We start from the raw sequence: 18,395 nt of genomic DNA, 5'->3' as shown, positions 1-18,395 counted from the left end.
AGAAGCAAATGGGCGCTTCTCCTGTGTGCCCTGGCCGGGAATCGAACCTGGGTCCTCTGCACGCTAGGCTGACGCTCTACCGCTGAGCCAACCGGCCAGGGCTAAATTTTTAAAATAGTAAATTTCTACAAATTATGTCAGGAATATATTTTTTTTTTTTTGGTTAAATGAATTCAATTGCCATGTCTTACTCTTTTTAAGATGCCAACAACATTCTGATTCCAAAACCAGATAAAGACACTACAATGAACATAGATGCTAAAATTCTCAACAAAATATTAGCAATCCAGCCTGACCTGTGGTGGTGCAGTGGATAAAGCGTCGACCTGGAAATGCTGAGGTCGCCGGTTTGAAACCCTGGGCTTGCCTGGTCAAGGCACATATGGGAGTTGATGCTTCCAGCTCCTCCCCCCTTCTTTCTCTCTCTGTCTCTCTCTCCTCTCCTTCCCTCTCTTTCTCTCGCTTTCTCTCTCTTTCTCTCTCTCTCTCCTCTCTAAAAATTAATAAATAAAATTAAAAAAAAATATTAGCAATCCAGATCCAGATTAAAAAGATCATATACCATGATCAAGTAGGATTTATTCAAGGGATGCAAAGTTGGTACAATATTTGCAAAGCAATAAATGTGGTACATCACATAAAATAAAGGATAAAAATTGCATGATCATATCAATAGCTGCAGAGAAAGCATCTGATGAAATCCAGCACCCATTTATGATAAAAACTCTCAGAAAAGTGGGAATAGAGGGATCAGACCTCAACATAATAAAGACCATCTATGACAAACCCACAGCCAACACTATAGTCAATGAGTAAAAACTGAAAGCATTTCCCTTAAGATCAGAGCAAGACAGGAATGTACATTTTCACCACTCTTATTTAGCATAGTACTAGAAGTACTAGCTACAACAGTCAGATAAGAAGAAGAAATAAAAGGCATCTAAACTGGAAAGGAAGAAGTAAAACTGTCATTATTTGCAGATAATGTGATGTTGTACATAGAAACTTAAAAGACTCCACCAGAAGATGGCTAGATCTAATAAATGAATTTGGCAAACTAGCAGGATACAAAACTAATAGAAATCAGTGACATTTTTACACACCAATAATGAAGTATCAGAAGCAGAAATTAAGAATCCCGTTCACTATTGCAACAACAAAAAAATAAGGCACCTAGGAATAAATTTAACCAAGGAGGTAAAAGACTGATACTCTGAAAATTATAAGATACTGAAAAAATAAACTGATGAAGATACAATGGAATCATATACTGTGTTCGTGGATAGGAAAAGTTAACATTAAAATGTTCATACTACCCAAAGCAACCTATAGATTCAACACAATTCCTCTTAAAATACCAATGACCTATCTCACAGATATAGAACAAATATTCTAAAAATTTATATGAAACCACAAAAGACCCTGAATAGCCTCGGCAATCTTGAGAAAGAAAAGCAAAGTCAGAGGTATCACACTATTTGATAGCAAACTATACTACAAGGTCATAGTGATCAAAACAGCATAGTATCAACACAAGACCTGGCATATAGATCAGTGGAACGGAATAGAGCACACAGAAATGAACCCACACCTTTATGATCAATTACTATTTGACAAAGGGGGCAAGAACATACAATGGGGTAAAGACAGTCTCTTTAATAAATGGTCTTGGGAAAATTGGACAGATACGTGCAAAAAAATGAAACTAGGCCACCAAGTTACACCATACACAAGAATAAACTCAGGATGGATTAAAGACTTAAATATAAGTCAGGAATCCATAAAATTTCTAGAAGGAAACATAGGCAGTAAGATTTCAAACATTTTTCATAACAATAATTTTGCTTATATATCTCCTTGGGTAAGGGAAACAAAGGAAAAAAATAAATTGGACTGCATCAAACTAAAAGGCTATATTGCACAGTAAAAGAAACCATCAACAAAATGAAAAGAACCCACTGAATGGGAAAACATAGTTGCCAATGATACATCTGATAAAGGGTTAATTTCCAAAATATGTAAGGAACTTATACAGCCCAACACCAAGAAGACAAATGACCCAACTAAAAAAATGATCAAAGTCCCTGAATAGACACTTCTTTAATGAGGACATACAGATAGCCAATAGACATGTGAAAACATGCTTAATGTCATTAATCATCAGAGAGATGCAAATTAAAAGCACTGAGGTATTACCTCACACTTGTCAGAATGGCTATTATCAATAAATCAACAAAAAGCAAGTGCTGGTAGGGATGTGGAGGAAAGAGGATCCTCAAACACTGTTGGTAGGAACGCAGACTGGCACAGCCACTGTGGAAAGCTGTATGGTGTTTTTTAAAAAAATTAAAAATGTAACTAACTGCCTTATGACCCAGTGATTCCACTTCTGGAAATTAAGCTGAAGAGACCTGAAACACTAACTCAAAAGAATATCTGCACCCGTGTGATTTGCAGTGTTATTTACAATAACTAAGATCTGGAAATAGCCCATCAGTAGATGAGTGGCTAAAAAAGTTGTCATACATTTACACAATGGAATACTATTTGGCCATAAAAATAGAAATCTTTGGCCCTGGCCGGTTGGCTCAGTGGTAGTGTCGGCCTGGTGTGTGGAATCCCCGGTTCAATTCTCGGTCAGGGCACACAGGAGAAGCTCCCATCTGCTTCTCCACACTTCCCCCCTCTCCTTCCTCTATCTCTCCCCTTCCCTCAGCCAAGGCTCCACTGGAGCAAAGTTGGCTCGGGCGCTGAGGATGGCTCCATGTCCTCCATCTCAGACACTAGAATGGCTCTGGCCGCAACAGAGTAACGTCCCAGGTGGGCAGAGCATTGCCCTCAGTTGGGTACATGCGGGAGTCTGACTGCCTCCCTGCTTCTAACTTTGGGAAAATACAAAAAAGAAAAAATAGAAATAGAAATCTTACCTTTAGTGACAGCATGTATGGACTTGGAGATTATTATGCTAAGTAAAATAAGCCAGTCAGAGAAAGACGAGTACCATATGATCTCACTTAAATGTGAAATCTAATGAAAAAAAAATAAACTGATGAAAAAAACAAACGAATGCATGGATACATGGATCAGACTGACAGCTGTCAGAGGGGAGGAGGATTGGGGGGCTGGATGAAAGAGTGTGTGAAGGGATTCAACAAAAAATACATAGACAACAGTGGTGATAGCCAGAGGGAAAGGAGGTGAGAGTGGCAATTGGTGGGGGAGGGTAAAGGAGGAGATAAGGATGGAAGAGACCTTGCTTGGGGTGAAGAGCGCATGATGCAGTGTGCAGATGATGTTTTAATGAGTTGTACACTTGAAACCTGTATGGTTTTGTGAACCAATGTCACTCCAATAAATTCCATAAAAAAATAACCATGGCTTACATTTTAAAGTACAAATCTTCCTCTTTTCTCTTTATCACACATGTATAAAGAATACTGTTTTTTAACCAGCTACTGAAATGAGAAATATAGAGAAACTATTTTTTTGTTAAAATAAATAGTGGAATTATATACTTTTCTTAAAAATCAGGAAAATGCTATATATTTCTATACAACAAAGTATGGTCATTGCCAGTTAATTTACTTACATTATTATTAGTCGATTTTAATTTTGTTCACATCCAAATTAGCTTGTCCCCTTGATGTGAAAGGTCAGAATTTTACCTTAAATCAGATTGTGGATTAGTGAATTTTGAAATTTTTTTTTGTATTGATAAAACTGAAAATACAACCCACTTTAAGAGCATTGTACTATTTCAGGCTATTTGTTATAAGGAATATCATTTGGTATGTTATCGCTGTAAAGCCAAATATTTTGAAAGAGGTAGTAAATATTTTGTATATGTTTTGGTAATTGTGTACCTAGTTTAGAGTAACCAAATTAATTGTTTTTATATTAAAATTTAAATGTTCTGTTTTGAGACTGCTAGTGTAAAATTTTCTTCGAGGATATTGATTTCAGTCTCACTTCTTTTTCTGTTTGTGATTTGGAGTTTACAAATATTTCCATAATGATAAAATGATTTCTGATTTGTAGTAATTACTTTTATTTTTTTACCTTCAGCACCTGTGTAGTAATAGTTGAAGAACAGTTTAACTGTAATTGCTATTTTTGCCTAACTATGCGTTTAACTGTAATTGCTATTTTTAATTGAAGATATTCATCACATATGCATCATGCAATATATGATTTAAAGTGTTTAGCCCCCTCTTTTAAGCATTTTGACAGTATTTGATTTATTTAAGGATATTTTCACTTTGGTTAAAACTTAATATTTGAACAAGCAGAATAAAGATGAACCTAAAGTACTGAATACTTTCTCTAAAGGTGCTTTGTATTAGAATATATGTTGGCAAACTTTCTTTGTAATGGACCAGATTGTAATTATTTTAGGTTTTGCAGACCATATGATCTATGTCTGAATAACTCAAACCTCCTTTTCTAGTGCAAAACCAACCATAGACTACCCATTGCTGTGTTTCAGTAACACTTTATTTACAAAAACAGTAGCAGGTTGGATTTGGACTAAGTGTTGCAGTTTGCTGATTGCTCATATTACAAGAAAAGCCTAGTTGCTTAACAAAACAGCCCCCAAATGCTGTGCTTAAACAAGATAGAAGATAATAGTCCAGTTGTAGGTGCGCTCTCCTTCATAATGGAACTCATCTACTCCAGCTAATGGAGTAGCTCTTGTCATCCTCAATAGAAAGCTTCCGAATTAGCTTCGCCGTTGATGTTTCCAGTTGGTAGGATGAAAGTGAAGAAGAGAATCCGGGACAAGTGTGTTGCATATATCACTGCCCCTCCCTTGAAAAAAAATTAGTCACATGGCTTCACAGAGTTTCAAGGAAAACTGAAAAATGTGGTCTCTAGCTATACAAACAGACATTGTTACAGATGCTTACTGATCAGTGCCATTCCACTTTGCTGTCTGTTATGCCAGTAACATCCATCTAGCCACTGAGGAGTGATGCTAAGCACGTGGTCTGTACAGCTCTAGAATCCTGCCATATCCTTTGATAAAAAGGAGCCCTGTGTTTTGGCAGCTCCCGTACCACCAACACTGCCCTATGGAGGCAGCTACCATTGAGCTCCTCAACACTGCCTCAATAGTGTGTATCTTACTGCTTATTGTTCTGGATCCTTCTGGGTCCCACTGGTGTGTTCTCTGGTCTTATGTAATCAATCCATTTTAGTATGCCTACCTCTTTGAGGTAGCAATCAATTCCACCCCCAGCCCTGATCAGCCATTAATCTGATTTCTCTCCCTCTTGTGAATGTCATATAAATGGAATCATATGAAATAAAACCTTTTTGTTATCTGTCTTTGACTAAGCAAAATGCCTTTGAGATATAGCCATGTTGTTGTCCATACCAGCAGTTTATTCCTTTTTATTTCTGAGTAGCACTTTACTTCCATTTTCTTATTTTAAAAAAGATAAATTTGTTGGATCATCTCTATGCATACATAAGTAATAATGATGCAGCAACTTTGGATAATCATCGCATTTTGCAGCAAGCAGGAAGTAGTTCTGCTCGTACGCTCCATATGTGACCATGAATGCTCCTGTGTCAGAATGTTTAGCTTTTGGTCAGGCTACAAGTTTGGGCAGATTTTACAAGTTGGCTGAACTAGCCAGTACCCCAGTAACAGCTATGTATGAACTTGACATCAGGATTTTATTTTTTTCTTCAAGAGCCTTACTAACTTAGCTGATATAATTGCAACTTGCGTTTTCTCTTTGGATGGAAGTTGGTGATCTTTTATGGATGATCTGGACAAATAATGAATAAATAGATAGCTTTTAAGCCTTGAGAGAGACGGCTGCTCCCCATCTCATAAATAGCTGTGGTGTTTAGGTCCATGATTTGGAAAGATTAATGTATTTTATGGTGATACTGTGGTCAGAAGACAAAGAACATGTCCTAGGCTATATATTTTAATCTATTATACTATAATCCGCTTTTTTGCTAAGTCTGAGAAAAGTAGCATAATTCTTTAGTTAGAGGTATTTGGGAGACTCCATTTATAATGACATGGTAAGCAACAGAAATATTTAAGTGTAAATGATAACTAACTGATTTTTATTTTATTTGTTTAGGAATAGTCAAATGTTTGATGAAGATGATATATTGAATGAAGCACCAGAATCATCCTTGGTTAATTTGCCTGATGAGACATCTGGTGCCCCACAGCTGACAAGAACAGAAATGGTGACGACCCAGACTTCTACCACAAGTAGCGTAGTGAGAAATTTTAGATTTTTTCATTTATAACTTGTTCCTTAAGTTATTTTGAGGAGAGAAAAGACAACTGAAATTAGATGTATCATGACAGTATTGCTAGCATTGATCTGCTTTTGATCTTTTAATGTTAAGCTCCAAGAGAAACACTTCAACTACTAGTAAAGATCATGAATTTCTTTCTTTGAGAAATTTGATTTAATCCAGAATTTTAGAGGGTTTTCTGGTGGGGTTTTTTTTTTTTTTTTTTTTTTACAATGACACAGAGTCAGAGAGGGATAGATAGGGACAGACAGACAAGAATGGAGAGAGATGAGAAGCATCAATCATTAATTTTTTTGTTGCGACACCTTAGCTGTTCATTGATTGCTTTCTCATATGTGCCTTGACCGTGGGGCTACAGCAGACCAAATAACCCCTTGCTCGAGCCAGCGACCTTGGGTCCAAGCTGGTGAGCTTTGTTCAAAGCACATGAGCCCGCGCTCAAGCTGGTGAGCTTGGGGTCTCAAACCTGCGTCCTCCGCATCCCAGTCCAATGCTCTATCCACCGCGCCACCGCCTGGTCAGGCTTAGATGGGTTTTGTAATGGTAGTTTTCTGCAAAGTAAATGTTTTTACAATTTTATTAGGGAAGTATGCTTATTTTTAGTAATTAATATAATAGGTGCTTTTTTAGTCTTTCCTAGGTGAATGTGCAGACTTCAGTAAGCAGCAATTAAACCCTGCCCAGAGGAAAAGAATCCTTCCAGCATGGATGTTAACAGAAAATCTAGGTGTTCAAAACCTTTCAGCACCAGTGATCAGTGCAAGTAGGTTTTGTTTCAAGAAAACATTAAGCAGAATTTGAAAGTTTTTCTGAACAAATGGAGATAGGGTGGCAGTTGTCTAAGTACATTACTTAGCCTAATATTTTTTAAGATGTGTACATGAAATTTAATTAAAAACACATGCTGTTATTTTATGCCATTTATCAAACATCTTGCTAATTATTTTTTGATTGAACAAGTGCTAGACTTACCATATTAACATAGATTTTTAAACAAATCTGTTGGTGTCATGTGTAAGATAAAAAGGTAGCACAGTAAGGGCTTTATAAATTCATATGACTAAATAAAAAGTTCCAAGAACACAATGTCATATGCTGGAGGATTTAAAGAAGAGGTGACCTCTGTCCTAGTATAGCTCACTGTCATGGCCGATATTATAGTGATTTATGCCATCTGCTGGGTATTTCCATTAATTCAAGATTATGAAAAAGTTTTCTGCATTGTCTTTAGTTAGCATTTTATTTGCAACTTTTCAGTCATCTCAGGTTCAGTTTCTTTTGACTGATTGTTTTCTTTTATGTGGATTAAATTTTCTTGTTTATTCTCTTATCTGGTGACTTTCTATTGGAAATTGAATGTAGTAAATGATATTTTGTAGAGCCTTTTGATTTATGTTCCTCTGGATAAATATTTTTGCTCTAATAGACAATTAATTTGGCCCGATAGGCAATTTTCTTCTAATAGGCAGTCAATTCAAGCCCTCATCTGTGTTTCTCCTGTGTGGACAGCAGTTACGGTCTCTGCTTAGTTTTTTCGGCTTCCAGCTGCTGCTTTTGCTCTGGGTTTCAGGGCTTTCTCTGAAGCACATGTCAGCTAAGGATTTGAGTTAGTTTTATGCGTTGATTTTTGTTCTTAGCTCTCTGTGGCTTTCTTCCTTTTAGGATTTTATCCCTAACTTTCTCCCTGCTCCACAAACTTCAAACTCTGTTCTTTGAGCAGTTAAGCCTGTGAGGCTACAGCTTTCTACTACCTGTGAATCGGGAGATGCCCTCAGGAAAAAAGTCACAAATATTAAATATTTCAAGCTTAGCTTCTTCTCTAGTTTTGCTTTTTGGGTCATGCTTCAATGCCTTCAAATAGTTGCTTTTAAATATTTTGCCCAAAATTTGTAATGGTTTTGTTTGGAACGTTGGTTCATTCAAGCTACTCTTTCATTTTCCCCTGAACGTTATATTTTATAACTTAGCAGCATGATTGAATATATATATATTTTAGTTGATCTTAATGCTATTACTATTTCTAATATTTAGCATAGTAGCAAAGACGTCTTCTAAAGTTTTTTAATCCAATTATGTTATAGACAGAATATTTCTTATATAATTCTAGTTTGGATTGTGCTAGGATTAGGGTGATCTTGTGGGGAAAACAGGTTGTATCTTATGGAGTATAGTAGGATCAGGGTGATCTCATGGGAAAATAGATTGTATGTTATGTGTTGAGCTAGATGTAATTTAATTTGGAGCATTTTCATATCTAAACCTAAATTTTCCTGGTAAGAGTTTTATTCCATTGCAGTGGTTTTGAATTCCCTCCCCATTATTATATGTATAATATTATTTATTTATTTATTTATTTATTTTGTGACAGAGATAGAGTCAGAGAGAGGGACAAACAGGGAGGGAGAAAGATGAGAAGCATCAACTCTTCGTTGCAGCACCTTAGTTGTTTGTTGATTGCTTTCTCATATGTGCACTGACCGGGGGGCTACAGCAGACCGAGTGGCTCCTTGCTTGAGCCAGCGACCTTAAGCTCAAGCTGGTGAGCTTTGTTCAAACCAGATGAGCCCGCACTCAAGCTGGTGACCTTGGGATCTCGAACCTGGGTCCTCTGCATCCCAGTCCGATGCTCTACCCACTGCTCCACCGCCCGGTCAGGCTATATGTATAATAAATTTTCTTTTTTTTTAAATTATTTTTTTAAAGATTTCATTTATTCATTTTAGAGAGGGAGGGAGGGAGGGAGAGAGAGAGAGAGAGAGAGAGAAGAGGGAGAAGAGGTAGAAGCAAGAAGCATGAACTTCCATATGTGCCTTGATCAGGCAAGCCCAGAGTTTAGAACCGCCGACCTCAGTGTTCCAGGTCAAGGCTTTACCCACTGCTCCACCACAGGTCAGGCTAAATTTTCATTTGTAATATTTCTCATTAAATGTGCTAATTCTCAATTTGTAGGAAGGTAATAGCAAATGGGCGATGGTAGTAGAGAGGGGTCAGGCACTTTCCCTCAGTAGAACAATTTTTCTAATATAGCAGAATAAGTTCACTTGACCAAAATTGGACTACCTCCCTGAAAACAAGTTCTTTTCTATCAGTGTTTTGTACTGTAATTGCTTCTGCTGTGCTACCACTGTTATATTACTTAAAATAGTCTAAAATATATTTTACTTCAAATGATAAATAGCTATTAACTTTTTTTTATTGATTGCTTTTAGAGAGAGAGAGAGAGAGAGAGAGAGAGAGAGAAGCATTCATTTGTTGTTCCGCTAGTTGAGCATTCATTGATTGTGCCCTGACCCAGGATCAAACCCACAACCTTATTATTTCAGAAGATGCTCTGACTGAGCTAACAGGCCATGACCTAATAGCTACTAACTTTCACTTTATAGTTGTATCACATAAAATAAGAAGCACATTTTTGGGCACTTTACCTTGAAAATTCAAATGAGAGTAATTTGACATTGATTTGAATAGGAATATTATATGGTGCGCATTGTACTTAAAACGCCAACACTTCAACATAAGATAGAAAAGTCTTTGGGTTCAGGTATATTTTTTTATTAAAAATTTAGACTTTGGAGGGGATTTTCAAGAGCATTAGGTTACAGGATTTCTTTCAGGACAGGAAGATTTAGAAGTAAATCTAGCTAATTAAAGGTTGGAATAATTTGACTTCTTGTGCTATGAAGTTTTTATTTTATTGTTATTGTTTTGTTTGTTTAAATGATAGGCCATCCAGTTCAATAGACTGCTGCTAGCTATTTTTAAAAATCTATTTCCAGGATGCATTTTAGACTTATTTTGATATCAGTTATTTTTTTGTATCTTTTGCAGCCTTAGTACTGTACTGTGTTCACTGGTAATTTATTTGAATAATCTGAAACCAACTTGATATTTTGGAACCTTCTGCATCATACAGGAAAGATAATGTTAATTGATCCTGAATGACTTATCCCAGATCATGTAATAAATGCCAGTGCTCTAATAGAGATCTAACTCGGCCTGACTCTAGGCCTATATGTTGAACCAGGTTACTACTATAAAGTCACCTAAATTTATCCTCTATATGTTTCTTTTTTTTCTTTTTTCTTTTTAAATATGCACTTGTATTCTCTCCTGGAACTTTTCTCAGTTTAACTCTCGGTTTAATCCTTTTATGTGTGTGAATTTTTGCAGTGATCAGGCTGTCTTTTCTGTTATTCAGCCAGTATAGTTGTAGTTTATTTTCTAGGTCCCTAGGTACTGGCCGTTGGATATTAGCATGAGTTTTTCAGGCCAGAGAGAAAATTTTCTCCATGTTCCTTCATGATTGGAAGTGAATATATTTGGGCCAAGGCTACTAGAACCTTCTTTTTCTTGACTTCATTTCATCTCTATTCACTCAGCTTCTAGGCCCCAGGACAAGCCAACTCTTAGGTTATGGCAGTCTTACTAGATTGAAAAAGGACAGTTACCTAAGAGAGTAGATAACTGTAACAAAAAAGAAGGTAAAACTCAGTAGAAATTTTGGGGCATTGTACACTACAGAAAAATAAATACAAATAGCCAATAAATATATGATTACTGTAAGGTAGGAAAATATAAATTGAAACAACCAGATATCATTTTTTGTTCACTAAATTCATCAAAATCTAAGCAGTTGTTAGTAACCAGTGCTGACAGAAATGAGTATCATTGAACATAGTTGGTGGAAGTCTAAGTTGGAATAGCCTTTTAAATTTATTAGCCAGTATCTCTTAAATTTTTAAATATGTGACATACTTTGATCCAGAAATTCTAATTCTAGGTATTTATTACACAGAAATAATAGCATTTATATTTTTAATCCTGTGCCTATTTATATATGTGTATTTGTAGATACCTGTATATTTGCTTAAACTTAGGAAAAAATTGAGAAAGATACACAACAAATTGTTAATATCACTGTTAGGAGTGATTTCTTTGGAGTTAAAATTGAATAGATATGCCTGACCTGTGGTGACGCAGTGGATAAAGCATCGACCAGGAACTCTGAGATCGCAGGTTCGAAACTCTGGGCTTGCCTGGTCAAGGCACATACGGGAATTGATGCTTCCTGCTCCTCCCCGCTTCTCTCTCTCTCTCTCTCTCTCTCTCTCTCTCTCTCTCTCAATTCTCTAAAAGGAATAAATAAAATCTTTTAAAGAAATTGAATAGATATAATTTTAATGACATATATGTATGTAGCCAAGCTATCATTTAGATAATATTAGTGTAACAGCTCGTATAAGTAAATGAAATTAGTAATAGTTAAAAATAAACTGATCTGTTTTCACAGTTCATTTCTTTATATTTCTATCATTTAATTGCACCTAGTCTGGCTATAAAAATGTTTGTATATGTTTATACAAAGATCGTTATGAGAAAATTAACTTACATACTTATTTCTGCCCTCTTTGTAAAAAGCATTTTAACAACACTATCAAAATGCCTTCTTCCAATGCAAAAGAAATTAGTTTTGGTTTTTACAAGGAATATTTAAAGTAGAGAAATTTGAATTTAAAAGAATTGAATATTTTAAATATAGATATTTTTAATTTTAGAATTTTGTATACATGTTATTGACACTTGGGAATATGGCATACTGCCATTTGGGATGAAGCTGTGTCTTATTTAATTGACATTTCTTAGTTTTTAGCATAGTAAGCAATACCGTAGTTGACTGTGACTCTTGGTCTGACTGATTGATAACTTTTGTAGCATTTGGTCATTTGTTTCACCAAGATGTGCATTTTTATTTAATTCTATTTCTGACAGTTTCTAAAATGATATGGACTCCCTCCTAATTTAGAGTTAAAACAAATATTTAAATAATTTAGGTAAAGTTTAGTTAGATAGTTTATTCATCAGTTTCCTTTAACAAATGCATTATTTTTATGATGGTTCAACTGACTTTCCTATTTAATAATATGGAGGGTACAAAATCTATTAGTATTTTTTTCACTGAATTTAATGAAGTGGATTTATTTATTTATTCATTTATTTTTGTGACAAAAAGAGGGACAGACAGACAGGAAGGGAGAGAAATGAGAAGCATCAGTTCTTCGTTGTGGCACTTTAGTTGTTCATTGATTGCTATCTCATATGTGCCTTGACTGAGGGACTACAGCAGAGCAAGTGATCCCTTGCTCAAGCCAGCGATCTTGGGTTCAAACTGGTGAACTGTGCTCAAACCAGATGAGCCTGTGCTCAAGCCAGCACCTTGTGGTTTCAAACCTGGGTCCTCTGCATCCCAGTCTGACACTCTATCCACTGCGCCACCACCTGGTCAGGCTGGAATGGATTTTTTCTTAGGTTACTTTATAACTGTTTTGAGCAAACTACAGCCCATGAGCCAACTGCTACCCGCAACCTTTTCCTATAAATAAAATGTTATTGGAATATAGCCATGCTTGTCCATGTATGTATTCTCTGTGGCTACTTTCACACCACAAAGGCAGGGTTAGGTAGTTGTGACAGATGCTGTATGGGCCACAGAACTTGAAATATTTACTTTCTGGCTTTTTACAGAGAAAGTTTGTTAACCCTTATTACATCTCAGCATTAATTCTACAATAATTAGAATTATTGATAATGATTGCCTTACATACTTACATCCAGGCTCTCAAGGGAACCTTTGGACAATTCTGTTTATGTTCACAAGTATTTAGTCAAACATATTCTTATTGAGCACTAGTTTTGCAGTAGGTACAGTTGTAGGTGTTAGAGACACAAGGTGGCACCAGTGAACAAGGCACATAAAGTCTCTGTCCTCAAGGAGCTATTATTAACTGCAGGGGAGAGAGACAATTTACCATGAAGACTTTCTCTTAAGCAAATCTTCTATTGTGGTTAGACAGTTCATGAATTTGTTAACAGAATGTTATACTGACTTAAGTTTCCTAACTATATTGAATCATGGGAAGTATGACATGGAGTACAGTGCCCATTGTTATTGAGACTTATTTTCTTCATCAGAGAAGTTTATAGAGGTCATGCTCCCTTTTGGGTTATTTTGGGTTCTTAATATAAAAGATAAATTAAATTGAATTTCTCGCTGTGGCTGTTAGGGGCTTAATAAATATACTATATAAAATTCATTGGATAGCTAAATGTCTGGTTTTCTGTTAGAAAACATCAATGCTAAAATAAATGATAGCTGACACATATCAAGTACTCTCTTAGATAATTTTTATGTCTTAACCTCATTTAACCTGGTAACTCTGTGAGTTATTATTACAATTGCCTTTTTCCAGATGATGAAACCAAAGTTCAGAGAGGTGAGGTGAACCGGTTAAAGCAAGGGTCCCCAAACATTTTACACAGGGGGCCAGTTCACTGTCCCTTAGACCGTTGGAGGGCCGGACTATAAAAAAACTATGAACAAATATCTATGCACACTGCACATATCTTATTTTAAAGTAAAAAAAACAAAACGGGAACAAATACAATATTTAAAATAAAGAACAAGTAAATTTCAATCAACATACTGACCAGTATTTCAATGGAAACTATGCTCCTCTCACTGACCACCAATGAAAGCGGTGCCCCTTCCGGAAGTGCAGTGGGGCTGGAAAAATGACCTCAGGGGGCCGCAGTTTGGGCACCCCTGGGTTAAAGGGTACCCCTCTAGCATCTTAACCTTGCTGACTCTAGGGCTGGAGCTCTTGGCTATTGTTCTGCTTAAGACTTTTTGAGATTTGCAAATAAGTGTTTTCAATTTGGTATTAACATAACTGGAACTTTAATTTCATCCTTTTTCTTTTGTTGTTGTTTTTTGTTTTTGTTTTTGAATTGGTATGGATTATTGATATCTGAAGATACTGGAGTTAATTTTTTTCTTTCTCTTTGTATATGTGTGCTAATGTGTGTTTAAGATAATGTAATACGGGAACATAGAAGAGAAGGAATCTACAAAGATAAAACCCAAGTAAACGTAACACAGCAAGAAAGAAAGCAACTAATACCACCAGGAAGCCCAGAAAGCACATCAGCAGAGGAAGACACAGGAAAAAAGTGCAAACTTGCTGATGAGGAAGAGTCTGTCATTTCATCCACGGTAATTTAAAAAACCCTCATTTTCTGATTGTTTTCTTCATCAAGTGTTTGAGATAGGAATGAATCATGGTGTATATAGCAAGAAGTTTATGAAAACAAAACCTAGCCTATATATTTTGTTGGCTTACTGACACTAACCTTTAATATAATATTTGCATTGTGGAAAACAAAGCTGTTTAATTGAGAAATTTTCAGTTGGGGAAAAATATAAGGATCATTTGACTCTGATTATAATTGATACCTCCATTCTTCTAATGTATTGTTTATTCTAAAATAGCATGTAACCACCTTTTTCTTGATGAGTATGCAAAGAACAATCCGTGGTCTACTTTTAATGGCTTTTGCAGGATTACTTCTGGGCTAACTTACAGTATTTATAAACCTTCTCTTTCAGTTTTTGCTAAGTTATTAAAGTGGTTTATATGACTTATGCATTCTTTAACACTGCATACTTAAAGAAAATGAGGCCTCTATTGGATATATATAGAGAGAGAGGGAGAGGGAGAGAGAGGGAGATATCCCAGAGCAGAATCATCAGGTATTCTTCCTCTTGTTAGATGGGTGGTTTAGATAATAGTTTTCATGATCCTGTAGACCTGTGACTGAGGTTTGTGAGCCTTCATCTCTTTAGTCTCAACAAAAGCCAAAGGAGTGGATTGGTTTTAGGATAGTGTGCTCTGGAATGATTGAAAGGCCAGTAGCACTTCAGAGGGTCAGGCCTTATAGTACTCCCCTCACTCCTGCCTCCTCTCCCATCAGAGCAGGTCTGTCTTCTCACTGGATCTTTTCTTCCAGATCAAAAAGTGAGTCTATAACTATAAGCTCAACCCCTTGCTTGCTTTTAGAGTCAAGTCAATATATTGGCTATAAAAGCTTATTAAGGTAAAACTTACTTACTTTGAGCTTGAACATGCTCTACTATCTGAACGTATTAAAATGATTGCCTTTGTTTTCCAAGAAGGGAATTTTTTCAGAATAATATCTATAGTATACATCTTTTACTATGTTTATTTCAACCCATTAGTTTGATGATCACATTTGATGATCACAAGTAAAACTTTCAGAAAGAGCTTCTTAATTGATGGATTATAGAGAGGAGCAGTAAACGGATCCAAAGTATTTGTGGTATTTTGGTGGCATCAGGGGAGTCTTCAGCCAGGTCCAAGAATGTCTGAGCTCCACTTGGACAAGGGATTTTTCTTATCTTACAGTTTCTGCAGGAGATCCACCTCTCATAGAACAGGAGAAATAGGGATCAAGGGTTCGTAACCTTCTCATAACCATTCATACAGGGCTGCGGCAAAGCTGGGCCAGAGAGAGATGACATAGAAACTCTAGACCTTTCCAAACCCCACCCTCCATCCCCATCCATTTTCAGCCGACACTGGCTTGCAGCTGGTCCTGAAGGGATGTCTGCAGTGCTGGAGCAGGTGAGAGGGAAGTTAAAAAAGAATGAAACAAGAGGCCGGTGCCACCTTATTTATAGTTTAATGGCATTAGATTGCCAATTACAAGGGGCTAAGAAAAATTTGGCCCAACTTGCAGAGTAGACTTGGGTCAATTTACTTGGAAAGAATCACATTCTCCTGGTGAAGAGTGAGTGAGAAAGGAGGTAGAGAGAAGGGGCAGAAATCCCCTTCCCCCTGGGCCGTACTCCTGAGATTCTGATTCAGTAGGTCTGTGTGGCCTGTACATTAGTATTATTTTAAATAAACTTTTTCAATTTTATTGTGCACTCAAAGTTGAGAGTTTCTGATGGACCATCATTCAACACCGTAGAGAAAACTGAGGCCCAAGAGCACATTTCATAGATTTTTTCAATTTGGGTACAATGGGTTTTTCTACCATATATATTAGACTGTGTACAAGAGTTTTGTGACTCTAGTAACTTCTGATAGTGCAGACAATTGCTCTAAAATAGTCAGTTTTTCATCAGTTTTCTTATGACTTTCTGCATCCCCTTACCAGTTAGATAATTGTCTAATTTAAGAGTGAAAATTAGGGTGCTTGACTTTATGAATTTTAACGGAAAGAATGGTGTGTCCTGTGCACATCTAATTAGAACTGGATTGTAAATGACAGAAGGAAGCCTAGCTGAATCAACTTAAGCAAAATAGTATTGTAAAGTGTGTCAGCTGTCTATTGCTGGGAAACAAGCTACTTCAACACTTAGTTGCTTAACACAATAATGATTTATTATTTCTTATAATTTTGTGTGTTGACTGGGCTCAGCTAGGCAATTATTTTATGACACTTTTGGTGTCTGCTTGGCTACATTCAGCTGGGCTTCCCTCACATGAAGGTGCCTCAATAAGGTTGATGCGATGGCTGTGGGCTGGCTGGACTTCCCTCACTCTGCTTAACCATTAAGTAGTCTAAACTGAGAATCTTTGCCTGGCAGCTGTATTTCAAGAGAGTGAAGGTAGCTTTCAGGTCTCTTAAGGCCTAGGATTGGAACTGGTACATTATCATTTCCGCTGCATTCTTTGGGTCAGAGGAAGTTACCATGTCAGCCTAGATTCAGGGGGAGGGGATTAGACTCCACTTGACCAATGGATGGAGCAGTTTGTGTATAAAGGAATGGGTGGGAATGTTGACAGCCATCTTTGATGACTAACTACCACACAAAGATATAGCAATAATTCAAATTCTGAAATAGAAAGAAAAAGAGCGGAAACTATGTCATAGGGACCAGCCAGAGACTTGATCAAAATCAGGTTAGTCCTCATGCCACCAATTTTTCCCATTTTTGCCTTTTGAATCATTTTTCACTGCTATTGGCAGGCTATTTTTTATTTTATTTTATTTTATTTTTTGGTATTTTCTGAAGCTGGAAACGGGGAGAGACAGTCAGACAGACTCCCACATGCGCCCGACCGGGATCCACCCGGCACGCCCATCAGGGGGCGACGCTCTGCCCACCAGGGGGCGATGCTCTGCCCCTCCGGGGCGTCGCTCTGTTGTGACCAGAGCCACTCTAGCGCCTGGGGCAGAGGCCAAGGAGCCATCCCCAGCGCCCGGGCCATCTTTGCTCCAATGGAGCGTCGCTGCGGGGGGGGGGGGGGGGGGGAGAGACAGAGAGGAAGGAGAGGGGGAAGGGTGGAGAAGCAGATGGGTGCTTCTCCTGTGTGCCCTGGCCGGGAATCGAACCCGGGACTTCTGCATGCCAGGCCGACACTCTACCACTGAGCCAACCGGCCAGGGCCTGGCAGGCTATTTTTTACATGATGTACAACATGGTCACTCACAGGTAGCTTTAGGGTTATGTCATCTAGTTCTTTAAGTTAAGAGAAAAAACAAGAGTATCTTTATGGTTGCTTCTGTGTTAAATTCTAGGGACTTGGATTATGGAATCTCCCTTTTGACCATTCATAGTTGTCAGAAAGATGAGGTAGCATTATTTCCCTTTCTGTTTCATGTGTCCATTCATTATCAAATGAATGGAGGAAAGAGGTCTAGGAGGAAATAAACGGTATACATTACACTTTTTTTATACTATAGCTAGATTTACATAAATTCAGAGAAGAGTAAAAGAACATGTAGTCTTAGGTTGGTCGAGATCAATCTAATAAATGAGGAGGCTTGAAATGGTTGGGAACATTGGGGTACCCCAGAAGCAGGAGAGAGGAAAGATGCTAATTTAACTTCTTTTGAAAGATAGATGTATTTGAGTTAGGTGTTGAAAGATGGCTCACCTGTTAGCAAGCTGGGTTGGTGAGGATGAGTGCTGTCAGTGAAGGGCGCAGTTTCTGAGCAGAGGCACAGGCAGGAAAGTGGGTGTGGTCCATGAATGTGTATTTACACTGGAGTGTCTCGTGCATGCGTACATGGATTGTGTGTGGATATGGATAGGTGAGATCAGGGGAGGAAGCAACAGAACAAATCAGGATGGTGCTTGGAAGCCAGATTAAATAATAAATTAGGATTGTATTTTATGGCTTCAGAAACTTTGTGAAGAGTTTTGAGTTAGAGCGATGTGGTTAGGAGTGTGTAGCCTTGATATGTAAGATGGAGGCAGGAAATGCCTAAGAAGCTGTCACAGAAGGCCTCAGGAA

The 18,395-nt window shown here is 37.3% G+C and overlaps 1 protein-coding gene across 6 annotated transcripts in view; it reads left to right on the top strand.

The window, feature by feature from the left end:
* Positions 1 to 18,395, top strand: part of APLF (aprataxin and PNKP like factor) — a 69,489-nt gene that overhangs the window by 24,227 nt on the left and 26,867 nt on the right. For 2 of the 6 annotated variants that reach the window (XM_066378104.1, XM_066378100.1), the window contains 3 exons: positions 6,105 to 6,246; positions 6,922 to 7,054; positions 14,160 to 14,341. In XM_066378104.1, coding sequence (XP_066234201.1) covers positions 6,105 to 6,246; positions 6,922 to 7,054; positions 14,160 to 14,341 — 457 coding nt within the window. Of the gene's footprint in view, positions 1 to 6,104; positions 6,250 to 6,921; positions 7,055 to 14,159; positions 14,342 to 18,395 lie in introns of all 6 variants that reach the window. The other 4 variants (XM_066378103.1, XM_066378099.1, XM_066378101.1 and 1 more) reach the window with 3 other exon arrangements.

Source organism: Saccopteryx leptura, chromosome 3, assembly GCF_036850995.1.
Source record: "Saccopteryx leptura isolate mSacLep1 chromosome 3, mSacLep1_pri_phased_curated, whole genome shotgun sequence".
Taxonomy (NCBI): domain Eukaryota; kingdom Metazoa; phylum Chordata; class Mammalia; order Chiroptera; family Emballonuridae; genus Saccopteryx; species Saccopteryx leptura.
The sequence above is the reverse complement of the archived record's forward strand: the minus strand, read 5'-3'. Positions and strand labels throughout refer to the sequence as shown.